We start from the raw sequence: 18,484 nt of genomic DNA, 5'->3' as shown, positions 1-18,484 counted from the left end.
GTGTAAGTATTAGTTATATTTAGTCTGAGGCATCTTTTCAAAGTGAGAACAGTTAACAAAGCATTTCTTTTATTCCATTGCCGTTTGATTTGTTAAGTTAAATATTCTATTTTTTAAAATGTTGAGAGGCTTAATGTAGTACAGTTTCAAACCCTGTGAAATCAGGAAGTGCTGGTCCTCGTCACACTGCCACAAGTACAGAATGAAACCCAGTGAGTCCTGCTGCCTTATCTCTGTAGAGTCACGTTTCTGTAAGGTGACTTTTAAACAGGTGTAGTGGAGATGCTGAAAGGGAACAAATAACGTGGGCTGAGAAATCTCAGGCAAAACAAAACTGAAAAGTTGTCTCCCATTTCAAAATACACTAACAGCCTCTTACATGCTGCAGCTCCAGGGTAGCTGCCTTCTCACATTCCAAATATACTTACTGAGTGTCTCTGAAACCGCCTGGCAGTATTACATGGATCCTTTTCCGCATGATTGAATTTTTCTACATAAGCTGTTCATTTAAACACAGCTGCAGTATCTTAGTATCAGACAGTAAGGGATGTTCTCATGGGAATGTAGCACTTCATACAGCTCTATTTCCTTTTCAGTTGTAGAATGTCTTAATGTATGGCAAACTGTTGTGACTGCGGTTCTCTTTAGCTAAAAATCTCTTACATTATTGTATCACTCCTTTTTCCCCTTTGAACTTGCTCCCTTGTGTGTCCCCTGTGTCCCGTTCCCTGCAGCGATCCCTGCTGGAGATTGGTTTGCTGTGAATATCCTTACTACCAAAATGAGCAACAGAAGCTTCTCAGAAACCGTGGCAACTGACCACTTGCTTTCACCAGGAATAGGGGCCTTTTGTCTGAATACCTTGCCCTCAGGTAACTTCCCCTCTCCCACCTTTGTAGATTAAATGTAAGAGGTGGTATGTATTTATACAGATTTGGGACTGAAATGAATTCTATAAAATGTTGATTGGGTTTTCTCTCTTTTATTTTTGTAACTTACAAATCTGCAAAAAGTAATTGCTTGCTATGCACGTGTGTTTAAAAACAAGTCCTATACTAAATTTACAAAACTGACTTGGGAAGTACGACAGCAATCCTGTTATAAACATATATTTACGTGTAATCTCTAAATGTAATCTTTTAGGTGTATCTCCATACCTACAGGCTACTTGACATTTGCTGTTTATTGTTTTCACCTACTTATTTCCTTTGCGTAACTTAATCTTTATTTTCTTTCTATTGATATATATTTGAAGGATCAGTCAGCTTTTATCCTGGTTTATGTAAGAGAATAACTGATTTTTAAAAAAATTAAAATAGGTCTTATAGCTTGTCGTATTGAAAAATCTTTTTTTTGGTGTAAAATCTGATCTCTTAGCATTAATAAGATATCTGCTAATGTTACATAAATAAATGGTGCAGTTTCCAGAAGGCAGATGGTGTCATGCTTTTATGCTGCACTCTTGTTTCTTGGTTTAAATTTATAAAATTACTTTGCGTCAAGTGCCTTTTCTGTACATTAGTTACAGAATCTTGTGTTTTGACTGGAACGGAGCAGTTACAGAGTATCAACAGATTCTCAATGTGATGTGTTATTTTTGCTGCCTGCAATATGGAAATAGCATGTACCTTCCCAGATGTGTCTTAGCATATTAAGGATTTTGTTTTCTTGTACTCAACGTACACGTTAAGGTCTGTTGTGTATAAGATTGTCAAGTTTGAAAAAGATTCTTTGGTTTTGATGGCATTGACCATTTGTACGCATGATTAATGATGCATGAGAAAGCTTGTGGAATAGAGAAGCTGATACTGGTCTGTGTGAGGTTTTATCATAAATGAAAGATTGAGCAATATTTTACATACAAGGCGATTAGCATTCATGCAATGAAAGCTCCTCATCTCTGTGCAGTGCTTGGCTATTTCTGAGCAGATTTGCTGCATGACATGTAATTATCTAATAGCTATTGATGACAGCAGCTGTTTCAGTTCTATCTGTACCCAAAGAACAACCGATACCTTCCTTTACAAATAGAAGGAAATAATTTCCTGTATGTATTATTACAGAACTAATTAGAGGGAGATTTATATACTGTTAAGAGAGTTGGTGGGAATGTCGGTATTTGAGAAAGCATTGACTTAAAAATGGGACTTTGAGAGCCCTTGAGTGTATTAAGTTGTCTTTGGGAAGGCAGCTGAGTCCATGCTGAAGCCTGTCTGTGTAGCAATTAAATAGAAGCATCAGAAGCATTTGGGAGGCATCAGAAAAGTAAATGTAATATTCAGGCACCTGCCCTCTAGGATGGGAGAGAGAAGGGGGATGGCGCGGCAGGTTGGGGAAGCATGGGCTGGGTGCTGAGTCAGGATGCCAGTTAGTGATCTGCCTGGTCAGGAGTGGGGAAAGAAGATATGTCTTTAGACTATGACAGGTCAAAAGGCCTGATAAGAGCCATTCAGCAATTCCAGGTCATGTTTCTTAGCGTGAAAAGTCCTGCCTGAAGCTGTAGGGTCACAGGTGGTGGCATGGTCACATCTGGTGTGTGTGTTGTTTGTTTTTACAGCTGAGCGCTGTAGGTCCAGGCAAGGTATGCAAGCAGGAATGCCCTCTAAAAGGGCATTAGGGTAAAGGTGTTAGACTCTTCTCTTGTAGAAATTGTTGTCAGTGGGTGGAAGAAGGTGCCAGTCTGGTGCTATAGACAGGCAATGGTAGGTGTTCTTGAGAAATCTGCAGGTTGGTGCAGCTGCTGCAGTTCGTGTTGCCATTTATGAGTCTCCTGTCTCATTCCCTATATGAGAATATAGGGAATGGCAGCCCTATATATTGGCAGTGTATTCACCGATAGGGTCCTCTTGCCAGAAAAGTGTATGGTATTTCAGAATCCACACAAGACACAACCTTGCCGATACAGATAACTTCTGGACAAAGGCTGGAGGATAGCCTCTGAGACCATCAAAATTATGCCCATTGTAGACTTACCTTGTGGGTACCTGCCAGTGGTGGTGAGCTTTTTGCAGTGTTATGGCCATTTTCTTTTTGTGGTGCAGGCTGGGAGAATGTCATTTTTTGTGCGAGGGTTTTAGTCCAGAAATATTAAAATTCATCCTCACAAGTTTTTATTTTGAGCTTACTGTACTGTGAACATTCTTCAGTAAAGAACTTGAAGTGTTTTTGCATCAGTGTATGTCTGGTCAATTGTACTGTGCTGAAGGCATAAATTCTATTACTCCTCCCTACAGATCTTACCACGAGTGCCTGATTATTAATTTTTTAATTCTACTAAACTTTTGATTTTGGTACTGTGTTCTATCCTGGTGGTCCATGGTCATTAAAATGTTCTGTAATGAGCATTTCCCTTTATTGGTTTTAAAGTCATTCTCTTTTGGCTTGGTGTGTCTTTTTTGTTCTTACATTGATAAATGCGTACCCAATTAACTTTCTGTGTAGTGTTCATTACTTCATTATTTTTTCTGTTTATTCTATCAGTTTTTAAATTGGCTTTAATGTTTTCAGAAATGAATGTTTTAACCAAAATGAGGGCATGCTATCGTATTTTATGGTGAAATCTCGTGCTACTTCCCATTCATTTTTTTTATATAGTAGTACTTGAACCTTCTTATATGTCAGACAGTTTTTTATCATTTTCTCTTATCTTCCAATTTTATTTTCTTAAAACAAAAATAAACAAACAAAAACCCCTTTCATTTACAAATCATGGAAATTACTGGGTTTTATCTTCCAACGTCTAGTATCTAGCATCATCAATGAGTCAGCTGTTGTTGCAAAGCCGCTTGTTGATCTGTTGAGTTCTGCAGAAGGTCAGTTTTCTGAGGACTTGATGAATGTTGACTTTAATGTTACCTGTCAGCTATCACACATTTTAACTCATTCTCTGGAGTAAAAAATCATTTACTCCAAATCTTACATAAACCACAGTTAATGATTTCATTCTGGGTGAAATACTGCTGTGATGCACTGCATTAAAAATAGAACATCTCTAGGACAGCCAGAATTCACTCAAAGGTTTCTGTTACTCACAGTCTACTACCTTTTCCACTACCTTTATATTTCTGCTTATCCTTTGGGCTTATTACGTGGTGCTCTTGCAGTCTCCTGACCAATTTCTACTAACCTTAAGCCACTTAATGTATACTTAATTTCTGTACCAGCTTTTGTGACATCTCAATTGCAGTTGTTTTGTTCTTTTCAGTACAAAGAAAAGATAAAGTTGCTTGATAATCTTGTTGCATGGACGGTTTCCACAGAAGCGTGTGGTTTGTATTCAGTACAGGTCGAGCACTTTGCATCTGTGAAGCCTGTCTTCTTTAGATGACACTTTTGCCTCAATGGCAGCTAAACCTTTTTAATGCTGTATAACCGTTTTCATTCTCTTATCCTTTCTCCTTCTCGTCATACATGGGTCAAGAAGGGACAGTTACTAAGAACTCTTCTGAAGGTCATTGTGCTTAATATTATTGGTATGTAGAGTTGTTTTTTTAATCTAGGAAGTCTGTCTTTTCTCATCTAGGACTTGCTGCCATGTAAATCTAAGCATCCTGGCACTTTGGACTTAACCAATGATATGCTGTCATGAGGAAAAGTATAGCAGTGCTCCTGAGATTAGTGTTTGCAGGTGATGTTTTGTCCCTGAGAGACTTTGGTATTTATTGCTTCTGGTTACAGTAGATAAAATACGAGAGAAAATTATGTTGCCTGCAGCAGGTCATTTGCTGCTTTCTGGGACACATTTTTTTTTGTGACTTAGTGAAAGGTGGGAGGGCTTTAAAGGTTTTTCAGATCAGAGCAGTTAATGGAAATCAACTTCGATTTGCAATATTACAAATGAGATACACATGCAAATATGCAAGGAAGTTGTTCATAACAGTAAGTTGGTGTGGTGATCCTTTTTTTTTTTTTTTTTTTTTTTTTTTTTTTTTAAGATTTTACAGAGTTAGTTCTTTCCCTCTTCACTTTAAATGCTGTCTTAAAATTTAAAGTGGTACAGTGAACAGGATAATGGTAGACCTCCTTTCTACCAAGAGTCATGGGAACCTTTATTTTCCACTGAACTACAATAATAATAATAATAATAATAAAAGACTTTCTTGCTTCAGAAATTATATTGAATTTCTTGGTGATCTAATAACTTGGTTTGGCCAGGTGGAACAGGAAGGAAGTAATCATTCTGGTGAGTTCCTACTGTTTTATTATTGATACAGTTGCCAGTTCTTGTTAGGACATGCTGCCCTTTTTCTGAGCCTGTTGTTTTGAACCATGTATCTTCTAAAGGATTTCTGGTTCATAGTAAGGACATAAGCAAGACATGTGGCTCATATTAACATTTACTAGTCTGTCACGATCAGGGCATATACGTAGGATCAAATCACTGGAGGAATTTTATTTAAAAGGCAGGGGGGACATATGGTAGAGCCAGGTGGAACAGATTATCTGTTCAGTAGATGAGCAAAACATCTGAGTGTCCCATGTTCAAATGAGATTCAGACTTCCATAATTTCTGTATTAAATCTAGAGGTCGGAGTTTCTGTTCATTGAACGTGACAAGGCATCTCTCCAAACCTTTGTGGAGCACAGCTCTGAACTTCACGTAATCTGTGGGCTCAATTCTACAAAACATGAGCTAATCCTTCTAGAATAGCTTCTTCCCCTGTTCTCTCCGCTGTATTTTTTCCTAGTTCCACTTCTTGGCCATCTTTCCTGTGTGCAACGTGGAGATCCCATTCAGAACTCCAAGCCTTTCCTGTCCAAGCAAAACTTCAGAATATAAATATTTTGGGCAAGGAAAAAATAATCTTCTGTATGGGTTTCCTGTTCTTTTACTGAGACCTCTAGATTACTATTCATTGTGGTCCTGACTACTGCACATATGTTTATTTAGTACTGTGCTGTTATTCTGTGACCTTTTATGCTTTTCATTGAACTCGTAATCAATAGTCTGTAAAAGGAAGATTGAACCATCTGTCTAACTGCACAATAATATTAATTGTGTGTGTCACGCAGCTCAGGGATTTGTCAAGCTGCTTGTGGTATTAACTTTGTATTTCAGGATTCCTGCATTTAAAGTGTCAGATATTTTATGGCATTAATCTATCACCTTAGAGAATTGAATATTAAACTGGATTGAAATTCATGCTATTAGATGTAGTAATCCAAACTTCAGATTGTATGTTCTGAGAAGGGAAGGATAGTTTGTTAAATTGAAACTAAATCAATGAAAACGTTTTTGCTAAGAATAGCTTGTGGTATTAACAAGCCGACTATGTATTGTCTTATTAACAATGATGTTTTACTAACTCAGCAAAATAATGTGTGAAAAAACCTTGTTGAACTCAACCGTGTACTTTATTATATTTCTGTTCCTCTTGCCCTTTCCTTTTGCTTTCCTCTGTTCTCCTTGATTCATTTCTAGCACCAAGTAGTGGTTACCCACACTGTCTGTTCCCTCATAAAGGAAGCTCAAGGGGTGGTGTTATGCAGAGGCAAGGTCCAGTTGTCTTGACCTTTGCTCCCAGTTTGAGCCAGTTTTTAAGGACTAACTAAGTTGTCCTAAGGAACTTACGCTAGGGTGAAAACCAAAAGACGGGATGGGGGGGGGGCTGTTTGCACAGGCTGAGTCAGAGAGAAGGGTGTGTGCATGTCATGAAGTTGGTTACATTGTTAGTTCCAGGAAATTACATGGAAAGCTCAGAGAATTTTAATTTTTTTTTTCTGTCTAACATGTTCACTATGTCAAACATTATCAAATATTTCTGATGGGTGATTATTCAGAATAACAAGATTCTGTTCTAACTTTCTGGTACATACTTCTCGATTTTATATAAAAATTGTATAGTGAATATGATAGCCTAGTAAGTTCTCAAAGTTTAAGCAATTTCATCATTCCAGGTTGTAGTGCTAAGAGAGACAGTTGTTATTTAGATGTAGAGGTAATTTGCCAGCCTAAAAGTCCATGCTGTGGTGTTCTTAAACCTTAATAGTAAATATTTGAGACCATCTCTAAGGCATTGTTAACACCAGAGTTTTAAAAATATTACTAACATTAAATTGAATAATAAAATTAAAATTTAATAGTATTAAAATATTGTTTCAGATTTTATCTGATTTTATCTATTTTATTTAACAATATTGTCAGTGATAGGTTTTGCCCACTTACAGCAAGTTCACTGGAACCTGTACTAGAAACACATCAGCGTGTCCATGGCTCACCTTCAGGGCATGTCCTGGCTTGATATACAGTAGGATCCTAGAACAAAGCCATTTGGAGAGTTGTAGTTACCCTAAGAGGGTTTTCTTGTTGTTAATTTTTTGTATGTTTTAATTTTGTTTTAAATGCGAAATGCTGTTCTTCTTGTCACTTGTCCCTTTTAAAAAACAATTATCCATGAAGTTTCAAATTCTTGTAAATTTGAACTGGTGTGATCACATTGTGTTTTGCAGGGCTAGCTGCTCAAATATGCCAGCTTATAATTTTGAATTATTTTTTTATAAACTAGAAAACACCATAAGAAACTAAAGTTTCCTGTTATTTGAAGTAGTGTATGAAATGGTGCTAAAGTGCTAAGTAATCATAAGTATATTCTGTGGAACAATTGAGTTTGAAGGAGCAGGGAATTATTAGAGAAACGTAAAGTGTTGGCATCCTCTGTGGAAAACTGGCTCTGGGCAGAGCAGATGCGGTTGTCATATGTTATGAAGTTACTATGGATTTTGGGGAGGTGCCACTGTCTCGCCAGCATCCGCTCGCTCATCAGTGACATTCCAGCTGGGGAAGTGGAATGAAGAAATCAGCTGTTAGAGGTGTCTAAACCTGAAATACCTTCGCACAACTTTCCTGCTAAAGTTCCTTTCTCTCACCTTTGAAATGAAAGGTGTAGACTTCCAGGTGGATATCCCCTTGTGTTGGTTGGTGCTAGATGAAGCAGCACACAGAGCATTCTTCCCTTCACTGGTTGCAAGGAAAGGTGAAAAATTGAAAGCAGCACTCAGAAGAATTATTTAATAAAAAAAAAAAAAAGCTATGCTGAAAGGGAGGAAAAATGACACTGCTTGCTGATAGTGCCTTCACTGTCCTTCTGCTCCCTGTTGGTAGGATACAGCTCTTATTTTGTCCAAGGGAGTTGGAAGTAACTTAAGATTAGCTTTACTGTCTCTGTTCTCATCCTTGGTGGTATTTTGGTGTCTTTCTCACTGTGAAATTTGGAAACGCGTTCCTGTAGATCCTCTGGGTTTTGCTGTGATTTGTCTGCAGTACAAAGACGAAGCTGATGGTTACAGCTATCTGCCTTTGAGTTGAGTGCTGCTTCTTGTGCCATAGCTATAGGGGACCCAGAGGGGAGTTCCTACAAAGAGCATCAGAGTCTCAGTAAGCCATGTGTGTATGTAATGGCAGAATATTTTGCGTTTGCTGTATAAATGTGACTTAAAAATCACAAACTGGTGTTATTTTAAAGGTGATTATCATCTAGTAAGTAGAGAGAGATACAGTGATGTGACTGAAAACGTTCAATGTTTATTTTTAGGAATTTCAGTTATTTTAGGACTGTTTATTTTAGGAATTTCAATTAAGAAGTTGGATGAGACTTGTCAATATGACTTCTGATATACAAGACCTTATATTTTGCAATTATTGACAGGGTGGTTTACTGAGGCAGGTTATTCAGCTCTTCACTTTACTCTTTCTTGTTACAAGCAAGAAAGAAGGGAAACTGGAAAACTATGTGAGGAACAGAGGGCTTACATAATTTTAATGTTTCTAAATGGAGCACTTAAAAGTACCAGTTGTCAAGGAAAATATATTTGTCAGTAGTCTGATCTTTATATATTTTTTAGTATTGTAATTATTAAAATATATTATTCTTGATTCAAAGCTCATTTCTTCTGGTTAATTTGTTTTTTAAGCCAACAGAAACAACTGCAACTGTTCTCCCATAAGCAGCATGTCCAGTATTATTTGCAAATACATCCTGGATAACTTCAGATGGTATAGTTTAAAAAATAAAAATAAATGAACTTTAAATTCTGAACAAGCTTCTGTGCTCCCTCCACCCCCAGATGTTTTGGTCTTTGAGAGTTCTTTATGCTTAAACTGACAGGGAGATGAAATTCTGTAGGTTTATGATGTCTGTCTGAATGTGTGTAGAAATGGTAAATAGGCATTTTGGTTTGGTCAGGCTAGGTAAATGCATTTCCAAAGCTTACCATCACATGAAAGCGATGAAACAGTTGGGCTAAGAAAATGGTAGCCAATTTTCAAGCCACAGTTGGAAACTCTTAGGAGGAAAGGCTTGCCAGCCTTCTTCACCTTCTTCTACCATCTCCCCCTGCGTGCCTTACTTAATAAGGACTTTGTACAGAAACCAGTCTGAATGGAAAGGAGGCTTCTGGGTCGCACCAGAGCAGCCGTTCTGGACAGAGCAACCCTTTTGCACTCTGCCTGGAAAATACCAGCATGGGCAGATTCCAGTGGGAAACGTCTCAAAGGGTAATGCAAGCAGCAGTATTTTCTTCTATCTAATCTTGTAAAATTAGACCCACTCATGAGCAGAAACAGATTTCCATGGCTGTGTGTGGGTGCAGTTAAATACAGCCGATCTTTAGCTTGTGGTAGGTATAATGCTATGGTTGGTGACTTGAGGGCAGAGCGCTCATGAGTTTGTCCTGTTCTCTCACAAGAATGGCAACCATTTGACACAGTTGACTGCTGTATAAGCAAATCATAGCACCTTTTAAGTATAGTGACATTTATTGCATGTCTTCTCTATTAAATAGCTATGTTTTTTTTAGCCTTTGCATATCAGACTATTATTTCATACTTCCAGCCAGTATATTATATTCACCTGTGTGCCTGTTTATATAAATGTATAATTTAAGTTCTTTGTTAAATTCTGAGTAAAACAACAGTATAAATGAAACTTTTTCAAGATATAAAGTGTGTGTATATACATGTATACACACACACACACACATATATAATATATATATATAAATATAGGTACCATTTAAAAGTACCTTTTTGTTACCTGTCCTGAGCTTAATTATCAGCCATTTCTGCATGCTCCAGGAATTACGTTATATGTTACAGAGGTTTTGATTTTTTTTTTCTTTTGAAAAAATAGAGTGAAATGGGTTCAATTCTACTTTATATAGTTTGAAATAAGTAGTTAACATATTTTGAATGAAATATCTGTCATTCTGGGTTATGAACAAGTAAGGAAATGCCTCATCGTGTATTTAATTGTCTATGTATTTAGAGAGATAAAGCAAACATGAATTTCATGGTACTGATTTTTTTCAGGGTGAAATTGTATCTAATATAATTTCCATCTCCCCTGCCTACTGTGCTAGACCATTCCTTTAAGTAAATTGTCTGCTGCGTGCAGGACAGCTCTGACTCGCTGTACGTGCATTTACTTAAGGTGCATGTTTGTTCTTAGGTTCACCAAAAATCTGTCGCCTGACAAGATCAACCTGAGCACGTTAAAGGGGGAAGGCCAGCTGACCAATTTAGAGTTGGATCAAGAGGTACTTCAGAACATGCTGGATCTTCCAACATGGCTTGCTATAAACAAAGTCTTTTGCAATAAAGCATCCATTAGGGTGAGTGTTTTATTATGCTGGAGTGGCAATTAACCAGATCTTTTTTTCCCTTTCTGTCTCAGCAAACTTTTGAGCAAGCTTGTATTAACAGAAAATTGGGGTGAATACTGGATAACAGCTTCATCTTTCTCTAAAATGTTACTAGCAATAATTTCTCACCCTTTTTTTCTCTTTGAATGGCATGAAATACATAAAGAAATGGTGAAAATAAGCAGTGATTTTTTTTTCTTTGTGTGGAATATATTTCTGCATGTTCAGAAATAGAAGTAGAGGTATAAGCTTATATTTGCCCATGGTATAATTGGCATCCTTTAATGATTCACTATGTTCTTTTTTATGTTTTATTTTTTTCTATTTCACCCTCTTTTTTTTTTTTTTTACTGTTTTCCCTCTTGTTCCCTTCCAATCTCCAAAAATATCTTTTTGAGGGATTCTGTCTCTGTGGGAGATGTGAAAATGCTCTAAATCTAGCCAACTTCACTTTTTTAATCCTGTTGGCTGCAAAGAATTGAAGCAATGTATCTCCTCTCCTAGATTATCCTTGCATTTAGAGTAAGAAAGAAGCTATGGGTTGTTTTGACAGAAGTTATCTGGTCAAATTTTAGCAGTTCCTCAGTCTCTTCTTTCTTTACTTAATACTTTAGTTCTTAATACTTTGTTACAGACAAGCAATTATTTATAGGCCAAGAGAGCAAATGTGGATTTTTATTTCCTTTTAAAGGTAAGAATGTGGAAGGCAGTGTTGACTTAGCAGATGTTTGACAACTCAGTATTAAAGAGACAGGTTCTGTTTTGCTCCTCTGTGTTTTCCTTCCAGAGCTCAATAGGTTTTGAAGTTTATTTCTTAACACTTGAAAGAGATGTGTGCATAAGTTTCTTATACAGTACTTTCAGATAAACTTTGTAACGTGAAAGTAATGTTCTTTTGAGTCCAGGAGTTACAAGTTGTATACCTAAACCACATCCTAAGCAAGTGTTTTATTTTGCTGTATCTCTAATATTTGCTTTGTCTTAGAGTAATGTTTTCCATTGCAGATACCTTGGACAAAATTGAAAACGCATCCCATCTCTTTGGTGAGTCCTGAGAGCAACTCCTAAATATAAACTGTGTAGCAGAATTCCTCAAATATTTATACTGTCCTCTCAAATCGATTCTAGAAATATTTGAAACATTAATGGACAGTTATGAAGTGTCTTCTGGGTAGCAGCAGATCAAGATACCGTAACGTTTTTGTTAGTATACTGTTGTAATTATTTAATCTTTTTTTTTTTTTCTTTGGGCATTGTCATCATAATGTTTGGCTGTTAGCTAATTTCTGTCAAGATCCTCAGGCATTACATTTTAACTCAAGTTCATCTGAAGGGTAGTTATTTGTCCAACTAGTACTTTTACAAGTTCCTACCTATCTGTTAGAGCTATCTTTTTTCTGAGGACTTTTCTGTTCTGTATCTGCAGTCTATCCAGTGATCCCAGTTATGGCAAGTTTGGTACAGACAACATTCACAGGATTTCTCTAACACCCTAGGATACAGCTTGGATATAAATAGGATGTAGAAGATGTATGAAGGACTCCAAACCAATTAGAATGAATGTTATTTCTTGCACTTTTTTATTTTTCTCTTTAACGAATTTACTGAGAAATGTGGTAACTCCAAAAGTAATTTGCTTGATGGTGGTTAACCTTTCTTAATTGGGCTTGCCTAGGAGTGAACAGGCCTTTTAACTGTTGTGTTTCCCAGACACACAGTGACTTTTTGAATCTGCTTCTAATTCCTTACCTCTGAATCAGACTTGGAAAAAAAGATGTTGTTTTAAATACTTGATGGATTTGCTGGTGACCTAGTTGTAATGTACTAATGCCTGTGCCACTTTTCCCTGACACACAAAGATTAAAGGACGGTAATGCTGAAGTGGGATCATTCAACCCCTTGGCTGTAAGATGCAACTGCCAAATTAGGAAAGCAGTTTAAGCCATGGTATTCTGAAGGATTACGTACTTTGACCTACAGTAACAAGGCCTGTTTGCTTTGCTTGCTGTGAACTTACTTTAGTAATCTTTGAGGTTAAGGTGATTTTCAAAGTCAACTGTGTTATATAAAACTTTTCTTGAACAAATGTCTTAAATGAAAACTGACATCAAAAGATAACTGTTCAGTGATAGATTGTGCAACAGTCTTTCTGACTTCTCAAGGAAGACAAATGTAAAGGCTTAAGTGTCCAACTTCAACCCTTTATTACATCTGAATTTCCACTATTTTGGTTGGGATATCTTTATCACTGAAACTTTGATTACATTTTAATTAACATTCCCTAGTTGGCATCCTTTTTTGCATAGAATAGGAAGTAGCTAGAACCCAGTTGTCTAGCCAAAAGTGCTTTCTTGGAACTGAGTCATCCTTTGTAAAACTCCATCTGTTAACATACTGGCAAATATTAAATTTCCTTTGCTCATCACCAATATCTCCTCCTGTTTCTATGCGATGAGCACTAAAATTTTGAAGATTGCTTTGTAGACCTGTGGATGCTATGGGGCAGTTTTTCCTCTATCAAAGTACAAACAGATTCCAGTGAGGAAACAACAGACAGATGTCTATATCCAGGTCTTCGTAATTAAGTCTTATTTATATTACAAAGAGTTCTGTATTCAGTACCCTACTATTCTTTGCATGAATTGTGTAGATGTAGCAAAGGAGAATATTACAAAGGTCTTAATTTAACCTCACAAGAATGGTCAAACATCCCAAAATGGTAGGATAACTAGAATAAACCTTTGCTTCCCCTGTCCCTCCCCAGACTAAGGGATTAGATTTTTTTTTTCTCCCCGATGTTTTGCAAAGCAAGTCATTAACTGAGACAGCAGTATTCACAGTCTGTTGAAGTATAAGAAAATATGGAGTATGAAGTTAATGGATTTCTAGGTAGCAGCCAGGGATCATGGATAAGATCACGATCTTCTCACTTTACGGACAAGAGTAGGATATTTTGTGGATCAAGTGAATTGTGGTGATTGGTGTGGTAATATAGTGCAGTAGGTAGGGCAGGTTGAGCTGTGGAAAAATGTAATTCGAGGACAAAGATTTTTGGTGTGTTTTGTCTCACTGGAGAAGGGAGCAAATGGAGGAATTCAGAGGAAGTGGTATAAACTCAGAGCTAGACAGGGACATAATATTAGCTGTTGAGTTTCTAATGAGCATGAAATGGCACAACAGTGCAGAACTATAAGCCTTAAATCAAGAGCCTTCCCAGTTTATATCAAAATTTAGGTCACAAACATTGTACTGTGAATAAGCTAGGAGATTAATGGATTTATTCAGTTGCTAGAAATAAAGTTTTGCTTTTGGTATATTCACATCTTATTCTTCATCCCTGTTATTATGCATTATGTGTAATTTGTGTTATAGCTCTGCTATTTAAATAAAGCCTTCAATTAAAATAGGATTTGGGTCTCATTCCCTTAATTCCCAGCTTCTTTTTTAAGGATCCCACTTCAAGTACCAAAAATACAATAACAGCATACAATTATACTAGAATATGCTGTGTTGCAAGTTATACTAGAACGTATCTTTCTATAAAATACTTCTGCTAGATTAGCCAAGAGTCATATAATGAATTTTTATGTACAGATTCTGTTTTAAAGACGCGGCACTAAACTTCCACTACTATTATGAATTTTAGTGGACTAGGTTCAAATATTTTCCATTAACGTTTTTTGAAGTGTGTTGAATATTTCTTTGAAAGAACAACCATGTAGGAAGAAAACCCAAATGAGTATGCATTAAATCAAAATGCTTTTTTTAAACGCCCTTTTCAAAATGCTGTTTTTCAAAGTAAATATTATGGGTAAATAATGACAAAGAATCAGGAATTCTACAAGCAAATATTTAACCGGGGCAGCATGTTAGAATTCTCAAAATGTAAAAGCTGTTATAAACAAATTTAAAAAATAAAAGTAATTTTGGTACTTTACAAAAGTTTGTGGGAAAATGCTGTGGTCTAAAGTGTCTTTATGTATATTTAGAAAAACGCTTTCAGTGATTTCTTTTTCTTCTTCATACATCAGCTTTTTACTTTGTTACCTCTTATGTCTCCAACTTTTTTTCTTTCGTTTTTCAAGTCCTTGGATAAAGTTGTAATGGAAATGAGCACATGTGAAGAGCCACGAGCCCCTAATGGACCCTCTCCTATAGCAACTGCATCAGGACAGAGGTCAGCAATGATCCTTACTTGTACCTGATCTAAAAAAAAGTTTAATTTATCTTTTTGAATTAGTGTAGAACACTTAGATCCACTGTGTATTTCTTGTAGTATATAGTGTTGCCGCTCTAAAATATTATTACTTATGTATGAAGTTATGTATGTATACTGATAGAACTATTTAGTTTCAAACCTATGTCTGGAGAAAACCATCTAAACTGTATATGGAACTTGCTAGAAATGTTTCATTTAAGTATAACTACTCCACCAAAAATATACTCATTTGATTTGTCTTTAATTTTCAAAATTTTAAATACCTTGCCTTTCAACTTAGTTGGAAAACATACATAATGGTGTGTGAGTATGTGTTTTGTCTAATGAATGTTATTAACATTTGTTAGTGTGGTATTTCAATGTTCTAGTTTTTTTATCTTATAATTCAAATCTTATTGAAAGATTTCATGCTTGCTATTATAGCTTAAATGTCTGATAATGTGGGAAGATGACATTGTTACAGAAGTATTTTTTCACCAGTCTTTTTCTTTTCATGGACCCAAAATGTTTTTCGGTGAGCATAGGACCCATATATAGAGAAACGAATTCTATGATACAATTCATTTTCTTATTTAACGTATGTATAATACTTAGAAGTAGTCCATGGGTCTCTGTCTCCTTGTACAGAGTACAGCTTGAAAATCATTGCCATAGAGATTCTGTGTAGGATGAAAGTTATAAAAAGGCAAAGGAATGACGAACCACATAAACTGTACTTTTAAAACAAGCAGAAAAAAACCCAAAGCCAAATAAATTTAGATGCTAAAAGAATATATGAAACAGTGTTTTCCATTCACTAATCTAGAACATTCAGAGTGGTTAAGATTTTTACTAAAAATTTAATTGTAACTGCTTTATTTCAGTACTGGAATACATATTGATTTGGTCCCTAAATTTGACTATTTAGGATGCCTTTCTTTTGTAGCATGAAACAAAGCAAACTGTTTATACTATTTTACATACAAAAAGGTAGTTGTCTTAATGGGCAGTATAACTTAACTCAGAGGGATAAATACCAGCCAGATTGGAACTGTTGGATAGTTCAACACTAATTACTCTTGTATACATGAAGAAGAGTAATGTATCTACATAACAGTATAGCTTGTTTTAATACAAACACAGCAATTTTTATCTATTTTTATAAGTATACCAATTTAGGCATATTTTACTATGTAAAGTTGTGTTAATTGTTATAGTTCATGGAGTTTGATCATTGTCCAAAATATGTTCTTCATAGAATGATTGTTTTGAGATTAGCATCAGAGGGTAGAGAATAAATTAGTGTAAATTGGGTCAAATATTAAACAAAAAACTGTAACTGATAAAGAATACATTAGGAACTTATGGTCTGTGTTATGTTGTATTTCAATTTTTTAAGAAATATAATTTGTGACATTTTCTTTTGCTTGTAATTAATACATTGGCATTTTACCTTCTAGTGAATATGGCTTTGCTGAAAAAGTGGTAGAAGGAATTTCGGTTTCTGTGAACTCCATTGTAATAAGGATTGGTGCAAAAGCCTTTAATGCTTCATTTGAACTTTCCCAGCTAAGAATATATAGTGTAAATGCAAATTGGGAACATGCTGACCTAAGATTTACCAGGATACAAGAAGGGCAACGTGGAGAGGTGAGTATTATCTTTTGCTAACTTTGTTATATTATTTTTGTGGTCGAAGAGGAGGTAGTTGAAATGCACACTAGGAAACACGCTGTTACCAGGAATGGAGAAACTGCGCTCAGTAGTTTCAGCTGTTCCCTAAGAACCCAAGGGCATAAAAATGTTAGGTGTGAGTCAGATCAAAGGTTATGTCTGTAGCAGTGCCCAAAGTGGATGTTCAAAGAAGACTGAATACAAGGTCAAGCATATGTAGCCACTGTTACATTCTCCAAGACTCTGACCATTTTAAAATGCAAACTACAGCAGATGTGAAGAGTATAGGAAGAAAAAGTCAATATTAACTAATTGGTGTTTTTTCATTTTTAAAGCTTCAGCTGGTCATTTATTTGCTTGCGAGAACTATCCTAATAAAGATTTTTTTTCTTCAAACAATTTTAACTGAGTTCTAATAAAGGTTCTATGCAAGAGTTGAATAATTAAATCATACATGTATAAATGTATGGGAATAATTAAATCATATATGTATAAAAAAGTAATAGCAGTAAAGTACATACTTTGCTACTCTCCGGGAATAGTAATGTGCAACTCCTGCATAGGTGTACATCGTTCTTTTGCTTTCTCCCATGTAACTGAAGTAAAATGTATACTAAACGCCAAGCTGATGCTGAATGCTGTATTTTCTATTGAGAACTACTTTTGACACGCAGCAGACCTTGAATATATAGGTGTTTAAAAAAATATATGGGGAAACTTAGAGCCAAGATTACTGAGCACACAGAGTTTACTCAGAGATAAGGAGACTGGTAGTTGCTTTTTACATCGAGAAAGAACCCCCCAGAGAACATTATAGTAAAAAACACCTCAAAACTAAGTTCAAAAGCATTTTTTCTGACAGTCTGCATCATGTCCCTCCTGCAGTTTATCTGTGTGTTAATGAAGTCTAAATTGGAAGAATTCAAGTTTGAATAGATGGAATTTTGTATTGCTATATTTTTTGATGTTATGCTTTTTAAGAAGAATTTGATTCAGAATAGTCTCACCCTATAGTGCTTTCCTTGAGGAGCATTTCATCTAGTTCAATGAGTTCTGGAAACACAAACTTGTAGGAACTGTAGCAAGTGATTTGTTAGCGGTAATCGGTAAATTGTGATAAAATAAATAGTGAGAGAACAAAACTGACATTGTACTATAATCTATGCTAAAAACATTTTAAGGAAGTGCTTCTAGATCATATTGTACCTACATGTAGCATAATGAGGAATCTCCTTAGAATTGTTAGATTTTTATTTACACTGCTTCTGGAGGTAGATATTTTCCTTTTCTGCAAACAGAATTTTTCAGGCTGCTTTTCACTATGCCTTTCCATCTTTTCTACTTCATTGTGTGTACCTCCTCAGACAAACTGGGTATGTTTTACATAAGTCTCTGCTTATATTTACAGGACATAGGCTGTATAATTTTCTGAATGACAAGAGAATGGCAACTGCAAAATAAGACACGTGCCTAATAAACTCTTCCCCCTTCCTCTTCTCCTTGGTGGATCTTTTTTCTTCAAAGAGTAATGTAGGATTGAGTTTTAGGGAAACTAGAATTAACTTTTTTTCCTCTTGATGTCCCGGTTCATTTGATTTTCCATGTTGCTACTGGATAATCGGTAATTTCCCTATATTTGACTCTCAATATCCAGAACATCTACTTGATGTTCTTGAGTTATTATTTTTACATTTGCCTACTGTCTTCTAGAAATCTGTCTTCTGGTTTGAAAGTTTGTGGAGACTGTGTAGCTTAAAATACACTTCATGTTTAACTTCCTTTAATTGAAACAAAAAACTAAAACCCCCTGCTTTTTTGTATCTTTGCTTCCTTTCTGACTCTGTTCCTACATACTAGAATTTAGTGTTTTGAGACCACACTAGACAATCTTTTTTGCCCTCTACCAAAAGCAACCTAGAAACCATGAAATAATTTTATGCCTTCATTGTCTTTATTTTTTTTTTCTGAATATTT

At 35.8% G+C, this 18,484-nt stretch overlaps 1 protein-coding gene across 3 annotated transcripts in view; it reads left to right on the top strand.

Annotated features, from left to right (window-relative positions):
• Positions 1-18,484, top strand: part of BLTP3B (bridge-like lipid transfer protein family member 3B) — a 54,745-nt gene that overhangs the window by 6,709 nt on the left and 29,552 nt on the right. For 2 of the 3 annotated variants that reach the window (XR_011091858.1, XM_068668854.1), the window contains exons 2-5: positions 10,446-10,608; positions 11,644-11,682; positions 14,724-14,815; positions 16,297-16,486. Coding sequence is in view for 2 of the 3 variants with exons in the window: in XM_068668854.1 (XP_068524955.1) it covers positions 10,446-10,608; positions 11,644-11,682; positions 14,724-14,815; positions 16,297-16,486 (484 nt within the window). In the remaining variant the exon portion in view is untranslated. Of the gene's footprint in view, positions 1-734; positions 873-10,445; positions 10,609-11,643; positions 11,683-14,723; positions 14,816-16,296; positions 16,487-18,484 lie in introns of all 3 variants that reach the window. The other variant, XM_068668855.1, reaches the window with a different exon arrangement.

Source organism: Anas acuta, chromosome 1 (assembly GCF_963932015.1).
Source record: "Anas acuta chromosome 1, bAnaAcu1.1, whole genome shotgun sequence".
Taxonomy (NCBI): Eukaryota; Metazoa; Chordata; class Aves; order Anseriformes; family Anatidae; genus Anas; species Anas acuta.
Note: the sequence above shows the minus strand (reverse complement) of the source record. Positions and strands in the feature narration are given on the sequence as shown.